General features: G+C 41.3%; 2 protein-coding genes across 5 annotated transcripts in view; one reads left to right on the top strand and one right to left on the bottom strand.

The window, feature by feature from the left end:
• Window positions 1–3,341: 3,341 nt before the first annotated feature.
• On the top strand, window positions 3,342–9,957 carry daw1 (dynein assembly factor with WDR repeat domains 1). Its single transcript, XM_044031397.1, has 13 exons — window positions 3,342–3,429; window positions 3,549–3,621; window positions 4,240–4,384; window positions 4,884–4,942; window positions 5,367–5,489; window positions 5,620–5,719; window positions 5,894–6,001; window positions 6,542–6,648; window positions 6,716–6,818; window positions 7,656–7,770; window positions 7,871–7,947; window positions 9,202–9,364; window positions 9,557–9,957. Exons 1-13 carry the CDS (start codon window positions 3,390–3,392, stop codon window positions 9,589–9,591), a joined length of 1,248 nt encoding a protein of 415 aa, XP_043887332.1. The 5' UTR covers window positions 3,342–3,389; the 3' UTR covers window positions 9,592–9,957.
• Window positions 9,958–10,793: 836 nt separating this feature from the next.
• The window catches only part of LOC122773632 (SPHK1 interactor, AKAP domain containing), an 80,560-nt gene continuing 77,981 nt past the window's right edge, over window positions 10,794–13,372 (bottom strand). For all 4 annotated transcript variants that reach the window (XM_044032438.1, XM_044032437.1, XM_044032440.1 and 1 more), the window contains one exon: window positions 10,794–11,876. In XM_044032438.1, coding sequence (XP_043888373.1) covers window positions 11,724–11,876 — 153 coding nt within the window. In that variant the 3' untranslated portion in view covers window positions 10,794–11,723. The remainder of the gene's footprint in view (window positions 11,877–13,372) is intronic.

Below are 13,372 nucleotides of genomic sequence, written 5' to 3'. Positions count from 1 at the left end.
AGAAGAAAAGTGATGGATGAAATAAAGAGAGAAACTGGCACAATGAAATCATGTGTCATTTCTGATCTAAAACCAGCCCTTTTTGTGTGAACATTGCTCTGCAGAAAGATCTTCTCTACAGTCCCTCGTAGGAGTTGAGAGACTTATTTCAAGCTTTGTGCACTGCTGTTCTTCTGTCCACAAAGAGTTGCTAATTAGAAAGAAAGTCAGTCAAACTGCATAATAATAGTTTGCTTGGATGAATTCTACAGTGAACTCATTATAATGGTGATGAGAAGCATAGTCTTGCTGAGGAACTCTGCACCTGCCGCTACAGCTGAGAACAACCGTAATGCCAGCTCTCGTCACATGGCCCCAGTCACCTTTGTGCGGCTCACAGAGAAAGCTGCTGCCACACCTGGCCCATCAAAGAGAAAAATTAAGCAATTAATCTGTCATTCCACCGGTTATCAGCTCCACTGTGATTGATCCATTCGTTAATCATCACAACAGCAATACCTTCCTTGAATGTTGGTAGAAGTCTCTAAAAAAACATGCACATGTTTTGCTGGACTCCACAGCACCTGCCGTTTATGATGAACTGCATTCACTCTGCTCCAAGAATCAGCAATAATCAGACAACCCATTACCTTCTAACTCTATCTCCTTAATAGAAGCAATTACTCTTCTTCCTCCCAAGCTGAGCCTTGCTGAATGTTAGCCAACAGGATAATGGCGCTGCTATTCCCTTTCAAAATCAATACACATTTTCCATTTAACCAGGTGTAACTAAGACTGGCATGCTGTTTTCTTTGTCTATATATAGGTGTTGTTCTTCTTTTTCTCCCCTGTGTTTAATAAACTCTTGGTTCCAGTTCTCAATTAGTTGAAAGTCAAATACTCGGAGAGTGTTATTCTGTGAGATTAGAGTTCAAAAGCAACTTTCACTCTTTGATTAAATGTGCATTATTCTGCTTTTTCTTGTCTTTTAGTTTAAATGGCTTGTCCTGCTCCCATGAAAATGTATTGCGTTGTAACAGCAATGACACTTCAGAATGAAAAAGCGTATCAATTCATCCAATGAATGACCATCAAGGAAACATGTGGTCGCTATGTTTACATCGTTGAATCATGTGGCAACTGGGGTCCTGTGATGCCTGCAGTGTGGTCATGATGATCACGTATGATACATCATAAAAAATTAACTGTGTGTGTGCTTTTGCTCCAGTGAAATGTATTTATTTAAAAATATTATTATATTATATTATATTATATTATATTATATTAAATTAAATAAAATCTACAAAAATCTATGTGCTCAGTGGAGCTGTGACCTGTGCCAAGAAGTAGAGCCAAATCTCAGGAAGAGTCGATGAATCCCTGAGGTCTTGCCAAAGCAGAGGGTTCGCAAAGACCACAGTTTCATAGTTGCTGCCCCAGCCAGAGCTGCAATTATGCTATATTGTCTGTGCTTCTGAACCAGCTCCATCCTTATCCATCACTGGCTCCTCAAACCTGTGAACTCCCAGCGGCCCCTCCTGTTGGGACTGCCAAGTGCACAGCTGTAGCCTTTTTCCCCTTGAGGCATCCAGAAGATGGGGAAAAAAAGAAGCTTTAATCACTATCCCGAGCGATAGCACTGGTGTGAATGTAGTTCACTCCTGTTGATTAAAATTCATGCATCATGAGCTCTTAATGCAGTGCAGGTCTTTCATAAATCTACTGGCATTCATAATAACTGTGCTGCTAAAGCAGATTAAATGTGACTTCAGACATAAAATACTACATAAATTTTGTATTTACTGTGCATTCAGGCACGTAAAGCCCTTCCTGTGAGGGAGTCGGGCACTTGTTGGCGCTGATTTTGGCATTAAAATACGCTATAACCAAGAGCATTGGCACTGTCCAGGTAACTATAGCTCTCCAATCATTCTCTACTGGAAGTAAAATTTACATTTTTAACTTTAAATCTCCAGTACTTCCTTGATCGTGTATAAGATTTGGCAGTTGTTGTATATTTTTATGGATCTCGTATTGTGTGTTTTATTGGTTGTATATTCCCTTTTTATTGCTTTTTAGTTGTACATTGTTTCATATCCTGTCTACTTTATGTATTTGTGCAATGTGCAGCACTTTGGTCAACTTTGTGGTTTTTAAATGTGCTATAGGAATACATTTGGACTGGATTAAAGGAGGCCACCTCTGTGTAAGTCTCTATGGCACAGCTGACCAGCTGATGCAACAAAACAGTTGTAAAGAGATTAGATATCTTTCTATCAGTGATTCATATCATGGTGTATTAATGATTTAAACACTCTACTTTACTTTATATGCAGCAGTAGAGCCTATTAAACCACTTGTGATATAAAGTGTTAAAATAAGAAGTAGGATATTTTATTGATGTGACACACATACCCTGAATTGTGATGTACTAATTAGGTTGTTTTCATTTGAAGTCTCATCAATGACATGCTTACCCAAACTTAAAAAGCTGTGTCAGATATGTGCACCAATAAAAAAGTAAATGCATTGTAAATGGATGGCTGTAGACCTCATTTTTTACAGTCCAGTCTGACCACTTGGACTTTCCTTCTCAGGTACTGAGTTTGCATAATGCTATCAGTAATAAACTGCCATAATCTTTATGAGCTGTATGTGTCTTATTGTCACAGAGTCGATTGGGAAATGGAAGGATGGCAAAATAAAAGGAAACAAATGTCAATATACAAGCCTTACAATCTCTCATAGATTATATTAGACATAAGACACAAGGTAATGTAATAGAGAGAATTAAACACTGATTCAATTTTCCTGCATTTAAGTATAATGGGGATTTCTTTGGAAATTATATAAGGTGTAAACGCCACTTATATATTTACATCTGTTTAACTGCTTGTTAGTAGTAGCCAATCACAGGCCACGTGGCTTGTAAACAGGGTCAAGCCAACCTGCTAAAGGGGGGAATGTGGCATGGTTGTTGGTGCTAGACTGGCTGGTCTAAGTGAAACTGCTGATCTACTCTGGGATTTTCTAATCTATGATTTTCAGACAATGTTTGAAAATAGGAAATAACCAGCGCGTGGCAGTTTACTGGGAGAAAAATGCCTTGTTGATGATGCCATTCTAGCCCCTTCGCGGTGGTGATCTATTGTACATAATACAGATATAAGCAGGCATTGGTTTTGTTAAGGACTTTAGATACATATTAGATTACATACTTTGTACATTATAAACTTACTCACAGATCAAACTGCAACTCTCTCTCTCAAGCAAAACGGCTTCAAATGCTTCCAGCATTCCAGCGCTGATTCGTTTCCCTAACACGCATGCGTGAATACACAGCGCTTCTGTCGCCATGGCAACTCTTTGTTGACAGGTGACACGAGGACGGTTGGGAAGGAAATTAAAAGATGAAACTGAAGCGGTTCCTTCTCCGATATTATCCCCCAGGTAATACACTCACTCTGCGTCATTTTTGCGACGTCACTTTTCATTCTAATGGGACTCGTTTGTATGGGAATGTTTTTAACTCTTTGTCCTGCGTTTACTGTCTTACTGTTTTCACTCAGGTATAATCCTTGAATATGAGAAAGGAGGATATCTAAGGACCAAATCCATCGACCTTTTGGATTTAACTCCAAAGTGCGTGAGTTGTATTAGGGTAATATTAACAATTCACTTTTATCAACAGCATTAATGTGACCCACTAACCAACTCATAACCAACATAACCAGTTGTAAATATTTTTCTTAGGCTCTTATATTTTATATTATTTATGTTTTATTATAAAAGCCAAATTGCAGCCTGTAGACAGACAGGACATGTATCATGTTTTGGTGATCTTCATATTGTTTATGTGAACATACTGTTACTGATACACACAAACCCAAAGACATCAGCCCACTGTTGTGGCTGCTCTAACTGCTGTGAGGGTAATTCTTAAAGTTGTACAGTAGTTCATTTACATCATTTACCATGTATGTCTAATGTTTTATATTATATTATTTTTTTTATACATTTTATTGGTAGCCTACTTTAATTCTACTTTATATCCCATAAAAAGATCTATGGTAAAAGGCTTGATTGAATCCCATGCCTATATTAATAGGTCTACAGTATGCCTTTTGACTTAGTATGTGCTTAAATCATCACAACATTCTATTTTTTCATCATCATTATCATTATTATTGGTAATATTTTCAGCTACTTGTAGCCCATAGCGGCTCAAAACTGTAAATCTTGCATTTTCCCACCATGCAGGACAAATCCAGACGAGCTGGTGGCAGAGATCAGACGATCAGAGGCTCTGATCACAGAGTCCCGGGCTGATCAGGTCAAACAGCTGATCATTCGACTTCAGGAGAAACAGGGTCAGCAGGACCACCACAAATTCTGTTTCTTCAAGGTCAGACGAGTGATTCAATGCAGTTATCTGCCATCTAGACACTATTAAATTGTATAGTGGTACCAGTACCACATCAGTACCAACATTTTTGACACATCTACATTTGCTCTAATTCAGTGACTACAACTATTTTTGGATGGAACTGTTCTTCATTCCACACAGGGGCATATTTAGCATGATGACATTTGGGGCTTTATCAATATCTATATCACAGTAGCTTGTGGAGTTTTGCTCTTTATTGTTGTTGGGAAATGTACAGTAATATCTCTGAGGAGGCAATGATAAGATAACGAGCGCAGTAATAACAATAGGTGCTTAAAACACAACAGCTAATTTATGAAGCTAAATCCTGCGGAGAATCAGTTTTCTTTTTACTCAATGAAGAAAGAAAGTAGCTGCACCACTGCTGGACCAATTATATCATACCCAGATTAATATATATGGACATTTCATGGGTAATCCTAAATTAAAATCTATCTTCCTATCTTTTTTTTTGCAGGAACTTAAGGCACACATACTGCCACTGACAAATGTTGCCTTTGACAAATCAGGATCAAGGTAGGTTTATGTGCAGCACTTAAAGGAATACTTCACCGCTTTGCATTTCGCTTTGTATTACTAGAATAGCTGTAGTATTTTAGAAAAATTCTGCTTCCCAACCTGAGTTTCCCCTGAGTCAAGAAATATCTTCATTCTTTTCTTTGTTACATGTCCACCAGTGACACTTGTTCCTGTTAGCGTAACTGGGAATGAGGTTCTACGAGTGGGTCTAAAAAGTTTCAAGCCTCAGACCAAGTGTCACTGGTGGACATGTAACAAAAAAAAAGAATGAAAATATTTCTTGAATCAGGGGAAACTGAGGTTTGGAAGCCCCTATTCTAGTAATACAAAGCTAAATGCAAAGCGGTGAAGTATTCCTTTGAAAGAGTTCAGGCAGACACAGTTGCCGTGTTTCTGATTAGGCCTCTCTCTCCCTCTGCAGGTTTATAACTGGCAGCTATGACAGGACGTGTAGAGTCTGGGACACGGCCTCACGCACAGAGCTGCACGCACTAGAGGGACACAGAAATGTGGTGTACGCCATCGCGTTCAACAACCCCTATGGGTAAAGCTTCAGCAGAACCTTTAATGACACGTTAGGACTCTGTCACTCTGTTTGACACTGAACTATTTGGACACGCAAGCGAGCATTTAAACCTCACGGTTTACTCTCTCTCTCCTTTTTTATTCGACAGAGATAAAATTGCCACCGGCTCTTTTGATAAGACCTGCAAACTATGGTGTGCGGAGACGGGCAAATGTTTTTACACCTTTCGTGGACACGCGGCAGAGATAGTATGTATAACTGTGTTACAGGTTTTTATTTTAGCTTGACTGAGCGTTTGAATTGCACTGTGACATTTGGGTGTTATGTTCCGTGCCGTCGGAGAAATAAATAAGTTGCTGCCAAATATTTTGGCTTTAGATTCCATCGCTAGTAACTGTAAAAGAGAGTTTTGTGTTGTGTAGGTGTGCCTGGCATTCAACCCCCAGAGTACACTGGTAGCTACAGGCAGTATGGACGCCACTGCCAAGCTGTGGGATGTGGAGACTGGAGAGGAGGTGGCCACTCTCACTGTGAGTTTTTTAATAGCTTCTTATTTGCCAGTGCCTCTCATGTTCACTCTCCTGGTATCAGGGTTCACGTCCATTCATTATGGAGACAGTGATTACTTCTTAATGTAATTATTACAAATTGCCAGTGTCTTTACCACTTCATACAGTGCAGAGTATACAGCCACGGTCTTATGGGGAATGTCAATGTAAGACTCATAATAACTCACTTCAGGATGTGGAGACAACTCTTCTCAGCTTTGTCTTTTAGCACTTCACACCAAGTGGAGAGTCACTTAGTGCAGAATCTAAAGCGTGTATTCATTTATATTTATTTCACGCCTGTATGTTTATTGTCCCGGCAGCCTTCAATGGAGGGGGGCTTAAGTGTGTCCATCCATCCATCTGTGATTGTATTCTCTTGCAGTGTAGAACATGAAAATACATTTGGATTCGTCTTCTTTCGGCTGCTTTCCCTTTGTGATGTGCATATCCATCTATCATGGGGCACAGGCGGAGAAGGAAGTGAGATCATGTGGGGTAATGTCCTCTCTTGCTATCCAGGGCCACACTGCAGAGGTCCTGTCCGTGTGCTTTAACACGGTTGGAAATCAACTCGTCACTGGCTCCTTTGACCACACGGTGGCCATATGGGACGTTGCCTCAGGAAGGTGAGACGGCATCACTGTTTATACTGCATGTATAAAGCGTAATACTTTACATTCCTTCTCTTCTCAGACGTGTTCACACATTGATCGGCCACAGTGGAGAAATCAGCAATGTCCAGTTTAACTGGGACTGTTCCCTCATCGTCACGGGCTCCATGGACAAAACCTGCAAGGTAAACTATTGTCTGCCCGGAGACACAAAAGCAAACCTAGATGTGACCAGGTTATATCAGTTTCCACAGGGTGGAATAGTGGCTAGCATTGTTGCCTTGCAGCAAAAAGACACAGGGCTTTGCGGCGTGGGTGTTCTCTGGGTTCTCCGGTTTCCTCCCCCAGTCCAAAAACATTACGAAGTGAATTGGACACAATAAATTGACTTTGAACGTGAGAGTGGATTGTTGTTCATCGCTGTGTATTTGTCCTGTGATGGACCAGCGATCTGTCCAGGCTGTAACAACGTCTTTTCCCCCCATGTCAGCAGTGGCCCTGCGACCCTCGTGGGGGATGAAGCGGTAGACGATGAATTAACCTATTGCCATAGATAGTTGTGTGACATGGATGTCTCCTCTTCTCGTTCATATTCAGTCTCCTCCGTTTCCTGTCTCTTCCTACTTCTTGTCTCCAAGGTTGCATCATTTATAGAGAGAGAGGGAGAGAGAGAGGGAGGGAGAGAGAGAGAGAGAGAAAGAAAGAGAGAGAGAGAGGGAAAAAAAAACTGAAATCCTAATTCTTTAATTATGCCAAGATGAGTCATGTTCACATGAAAGAATTATCCACCTCACCGCCTTTCTCTCGGGGGCATATGGTTAAAATAAAGTCCTCTATAAGACAGCTACCAGTATCAGTATCAGAACATGCAAGCACATTTTTCTTATGAGACTATGTGTGTGTCTATATTGACGTGTGTGTCTACAGTACGTTTGTTCCAGTTTTGTGCTCGTGTGATTCTTGCTAGAATGCAGGAATGAGTGCTATTCTGTCACTTAATTGTTATGAATATGCATTTGCAGCTGTGGGAGGCCGCCACTGGCAAATGTGTGGCCACGCTTGTTGGGCACAAAGAAGAGGTGCTGGATGTGTGTTTTGATTTAAGCGGTCAGCTCATTGCCACTGCCTCCGCTGATGGTGAGACTTTTCGGATTTTTCCTTTTTTCTTATTTGTTTGCTTCCCTGTGTGAAAATCAACCCTGCGTGTATTTGAACTACCTGCACTTGTCTCTGTCAGGCACAGCACGAGTGTTTAGTGCAGTGACACGTGAATGCCTCATCGTCCTAGTTGGCCATGATGGAGAGATCTCTAAGGTAAATATCACTGGACTGAAAGTGGATATTCACCCATATTCTGTGAGAATTTGATTTAAATCTAACCACACGTCCTCAAAACAACGTTCTACTTTTCCATCACTTGTGTGTGCGTGTGTGTGTTTAACGCCGCATAGATTTTGTTGTGTAATGGCAGTGATTTGACCCATTTACTGTTTACGAGGACACAGAGTGTGTTTTCCTGCAAGTTGATGCTCAGAGGCTTTCTGCGTATGAGCGGCTGAGGAGCTATCGCTGTTTACTGTAGCACATCAGGCCGTTAGTAATAAATAGGCTGGATCAGGGATGATTCCGGGGGATTATGACACTAATCTCTCTTTAACAGGACACACTCTCCCTCCCCTTCCTGCTTCTTAACCACAAGCATGTTTATTTTTCCACTGGTCTTTTCCTCTTTTTCACTTCTTGCCGTTTATCTGCCTCTCATCCCCACCCCTGGGCCCTAATTGAATTTTTCCTCTTCATATGTTGCATTGCTGTCTTTTGCTTTTTTGAACTGAGGTTAAAGCAAAGACTGCGTTTTTCCTTGGATATGTTATCAAATGTTATGTCCCATTTAATTTTATGTTGTATACTATCACATTATATGTTAGAGTATTAGGGCCACAAAAAAAACCAGAATGAATTCAGTTCATTCATTTATTGTAACTTTTGCAGTGTGACTCCATCCATCCATAATATATAGAAAATGAGGGTGGTTTTGGTGTTTGTTATGGAAGCTATATGTTATAGCTTTAATTGTGTTTGTTTAAACATTTTCCCTGGTATGTTTCAGTACGTCAGTCTGTTTTCTCCTTTGCTTTTTTGATCTTCCACTCATCTCGTCTATGTCAGCATCTTCCCTCTTCATTTCCTGACTGGATTTTTGGTTTAGAATTTTAATAAAAGCTTACTTTATTTTCATGGCCATCTAGAGCCAGCTTTATTTAATCATCCTTGTCCTCACTGTGGGGATATGAAAGCAGGGATGAAACGATAAACCCAAGCTCTAACACAATCAGCTTCAGCCATGATTCCCATACATAATACTCACTGGTGTGTCACCTGTGTCTTTAAACCCATGCATTACTGAAAGTGGAATGACAATTTGTGGAAATAATGCTGCAGCTCCCCATAATTTTGTAATTTGGGCCATTTTCTGACATTATCTCTGACTCAGCACTCTCTCTGGCCGCTCTTGTATCACACCTCTGAATAAGACTTTATCACTTCTCACTATAACTGTCTTGGTAGGTCTGTTTCAGCCCTCAGGGCAGCAGGGTCCTGACTGCCAGCTCAGACAAGACGGCTCGCCTGTGGGACGTTCAGTCTGGAGTCTGCCTACAAGTCCTGGCGGGGCACACTGACGAGATCTTCTCCTGCGCCTTCAACTACGAGGGTGACACCATCATTACTGGTACATATGCTCCTTCTCTTATTTATGCTCGTTTTAGTCCACCATGTTTAGCGATTCCTCTCACTTTAAGAAATCACTGTCATTTAATGTTAAATTCCTTAGTTCATGTTACATTTGGGTGGTTAAATGAATCTGATGCTCGATCACGTCGTCCTGTACAAACCATCTGTTTGCATTTGTGCTTTCCTGCAGGCAGCAAGGATAACACATGCCGGATCTGGTACTGACTCTTGACCTAGCCAAGGTTTCACACCGACAAAGATGTACCCACCATGAATCTGTCTGTGTATTTAAAAAAAAAGGAAAGGTTATTTCAACATTAGTCTTTCTGTAGTCTTACTGAGTTTGTTTGATGCTTCACTGGATCCGTATTAACCATATAGTGTGTCACACAGGATGCAACTCTGGTCATGAAGCATTGGCCTCATTAGTTTGGATGAACATATTTGGCTTTGATATGTACGCTGTTTAGATGATAATCACACACAATTTTTGGGAATTTACACTCATACAGAATTTTTGTCAACACTGTACAACATGTACAGTTACAGTATGAATGGTATGAAAGCCATTAAAGGTTATTTTGGTCCTAACCGATCATTGATTTCCATGTTTCATGAGCACATTAACAGTTTTGTTTCTACTGCGATTGTCGACCACTTTCTCCTCCACATGAGCCGACACCCTGGACAGATCGCCAGTCCATCACAAGGACAACAACACACAGCTACGAACAAACATTCACACCTACGGGCTAGTTAGAGGGTTCAATTAACCTCTGTTTGTTTATGGACTGAGGGAGGAAATCAGAGTACCTGGAGAAAACCCTCGCCCACACGGGGAGAACATGCAAACTCCAGGTTGAAAGGTCCTCGTTCGGATCGGGTCGCCAACCCGGCCCCTTTTTACTTCAAGGCAACAGTGTAGTCACTATGCCACCCTGTGGCCCTGTAAATTTAACATAAGCAAGGTAAAATACCATGGTGAATTTTTGCTGGCTGGTTTCAACACTGGGGTAAACCAGGCCAGAAAATGTAGAAAAATGTGCTAATGACCTGTGTTAATGCCATCCATCCATCTTCTACCACTTTATCCTCCACATGAGGGTCCCATCTCAGCTGACACAGGGTGATAGGTGGGGGCACACCCTGGACAAGTCGCCAGTCCATCACAGGGACACAGAGACAAACAACCATCCACTCTCACACTCACACCTAATCCACATATTGCATGTTTTTGGAGTGTGGGAGGAAGCCGGAGAACCTGGAGAAAACCCACGCTCACACAGGGAGAACATGCAAACTCCATGCAGAAAGGCCTTTGTTCCGACCGGGTCGCGAACCCGGGTCTTCTTGCTGCAAAGGCAAAAGCGTTCTGTGTTAATTACCCTTCCTGGTAACTGTTGAGGAACGATCCAAGGGCGCTCTTATTTCACATCACACAAATTTATTGATGTCAAAAGATAAATACATTCAGTTCTACCTTGACGTATTTTACAGTTGATTTGTGTGCTTTCCCACACTACACTACAATACCACTAAGTAGAGAGAGAGAGAGGGAGAACCAGACCAAAATTCACATACAAACATTACAAACCTTACTCTGTCTTTCTCACACACAGTAGTAAAAGCTAAAGGGAGCAGCTCCACTTGTGCAACAGTTCCAAATCTACAGTATGTACAGTACTGCTATCCAAAAATAAACAGTTCTCAACTAACATGAACAAGATGAACATCCTCGGAGCTGAAAGTCAACGTCCACTGACCACAACAAAGAACGTTAAGCAAAATGTGCAGTGAGAAGAAAGTGAGCGTCTGCTCTGACATTTCAACTGCCTCCATTTTTACAACAGAAGGTTTGAGCGTGGGTGGAGCAGTGGGGAGAACTGAACCTGATCTTCAATCTTCTGTTGTTGTTGTTTTTGTTGCTTCATGTGTGTTCATTAGCAATAAATACAGTAATTAGCACATCGTCTGGGTCGTGAGAAAATGTAAATATATTTATATACATATTTATATGTTCTGGAGCAGTTAAAACCTGCTGACTATAATCTTAGGAAGGCCAGTTTATTCCTGATAGGAACAACTAACCTGTACACCCACAGTTTGTCACGCTACAAGTGAATCTGAGAACAAAACCATGCTTTTTTTTTTTTTTTAAAGGGAGATTGGTCCATTTATGGCTGTGGACAGACAGCACAGAGCAGTGTGAACATCTCAAACACGCTGATCACATTGTGCTTTCAGCTTGCAGCTGGCGACGCTTGGTGTGATGACACAGGGGAAGTCAAACACTTAGTAACATGTCAGCAGTGCAAGTGGATGAGTTTTTGTTTGCAGCATGGGGACGCTTGTCTGGCCTACAGCGTCTCCAAGAGCCAATCAAATAAGCCGGACAGAGACCTGCCCTCATCTTCCTCTTTCTTTTGTAGCTGACAGAACTGGACCACTGTGCCGAACAGGTCCGCGACCCGCCACCCTTTCTGAGACATGAGATGGACCACTCTCTGGAACTGAGACAACACACGATTAATATTTTCCCCATTGAAATTACAGCTGCGTGACAAAATAAAGGTTGGCTGTAATGCTGGACTCACACGGAGGCGTCAACTGAAATGTTTTCATTGACTTTGTACGGAGAACTATCGAGCCAAACTGACTTGTGGGTCCATAGTCAAGGTTGCATCCTCCAAGTGTGCAGCCGAAAAGGTGTCAGCTGCACATTTGAAGGAGACGGAAGTCAGACCAATTCTCCTTCTTCTTCTCCGAATAAACTCCGGCAGGCTGCACACCGAGAGATTAAATGCTGCCCTCCACTGTTTGAAGTCCGGAAGTCACAGTTCATCCTGACTGCTGAGTTAACCACTAATAGTAGTATTCTTTAGTTAGTGATTTGTTTCAGTCAGTACCAGGTTTCATTTCTTTTTGATGGATATTATTGTATGTAATAGTAGATGCTGACAAGGCATCAGCGCTGAAGTCTGCGTGTGATGCATCTCAGGCTGAGAGACAACCATGGACAAATCATTTTCTCTCTTCATTCCAAAAACAAATGTTACTAACCTGGAATATGAATATCTCCACACAGATTTCAGATTTGTCAAATAAACCTTGTTAAGGTTCTTCTTCTTGCAAATCTTTAAACCACAAATGTGAATTCTTCAGAACTTACTGATCTAATTATATCTTCTTTTTGAATTGTTATTATTTTAGAGATGCACAAAGATATGCATTTGTGCTGTGTGGTTCTTGATGTTGAAAGGTGCATTGTCACGTCTTTTATTGCTCTGCCGCTGGTGCGTAAGGAATTCTGGGATATGGTCGGCCGTGAAGGATACACCAGAAGTAACCTTCACGGACGGACAATGATCCCTGTGACAATTGGGACATCCCACGACGCGGTGCTGTGATGCACTACGACAACAACTGGACGACAAACGCACACTTGCAGCAGTAGTTGAACAAATGCTCAACTTCCCTAGCATCAGCTCAAACCCCCAGCCAATGAAATCAAATGGAGCTCTGGGAAGAGGTTGTTTTCTCAGTGACTTGATGTTTTTTGTCAGACAAATTGCACCCAACATCACATGATCATCACTTTAACAACATTAGCATCTCCTGTTAACCTCCGCAGCTGCCCACTGTCAATGACCATCATGATATTCTGGATTTATTTTGATTTTATGGCTTTAGAATTGTCAAAAAATCTTTAGTGAGTGAGTGCTTCTGCCTCTTAGTTTCCAAGACAACTTTCACTTTCAATATTCAACCATTTAGGAATTACAGTACTGAGAAGCTGACGTCACAAACGTGCTGGTCAATCTTGTCTGTGATTCCATTCCGCGGCAGTCCTGAGGGCTACTGTAATGACAAGTATTTTTTTTTATCTAGGAGTTACGGTGATGAGAAGTACGCATGCCAAATTCTGTCGGCGACAAAATGCACACCTGTGAGTCCAGCATAAGGCAAATCTAAATAGACAATACAAATTGAACTGAAGTGACATATT

This window comes from Solea senegalensis, linkage group LG8 (assembly GCF_019176455.1).
Source record: "Solea senegalensis isolate Sse05_10M linkage group LG8, IFAPA_SoseM_1, whole genome shotgun sequence".
Classification (NCBI taxonomy): domain Eukaryota; kingdom Metazoa; phylum Chordata; class Actinopteri; order Pleuronectiformes; family Soleidae; genus Solea; species Solea senegalensis.
This window is presented reverse-complemented; position numbering and strand designations above follow the sequence as displayed.

Excerpts from the sequence above, each read along its gene's own strand:
- daw1 (XM_044031397.1), top strand. The coding sequence starts at position 3,390 with ATGAAACTGAAGCGGTTCCTTCTCCGATATTATCCCCCAG. Across the intron at positions 3,622-4,239 it reads CTTTTGGATTTAACTCCAAA|GACAAATCCAGACGAGCTGG; the intron begins GTGCGTGAGTTG and ends CCCACCATGCAG. Across the intron at positions 6,649-6,715 it reads TGGGACGTTGCCTCAGGAAG|ACGTGTTCACACATTGATCG; the intron begins GTGAGACGGCAT and ends TTCTCTTCTCAG.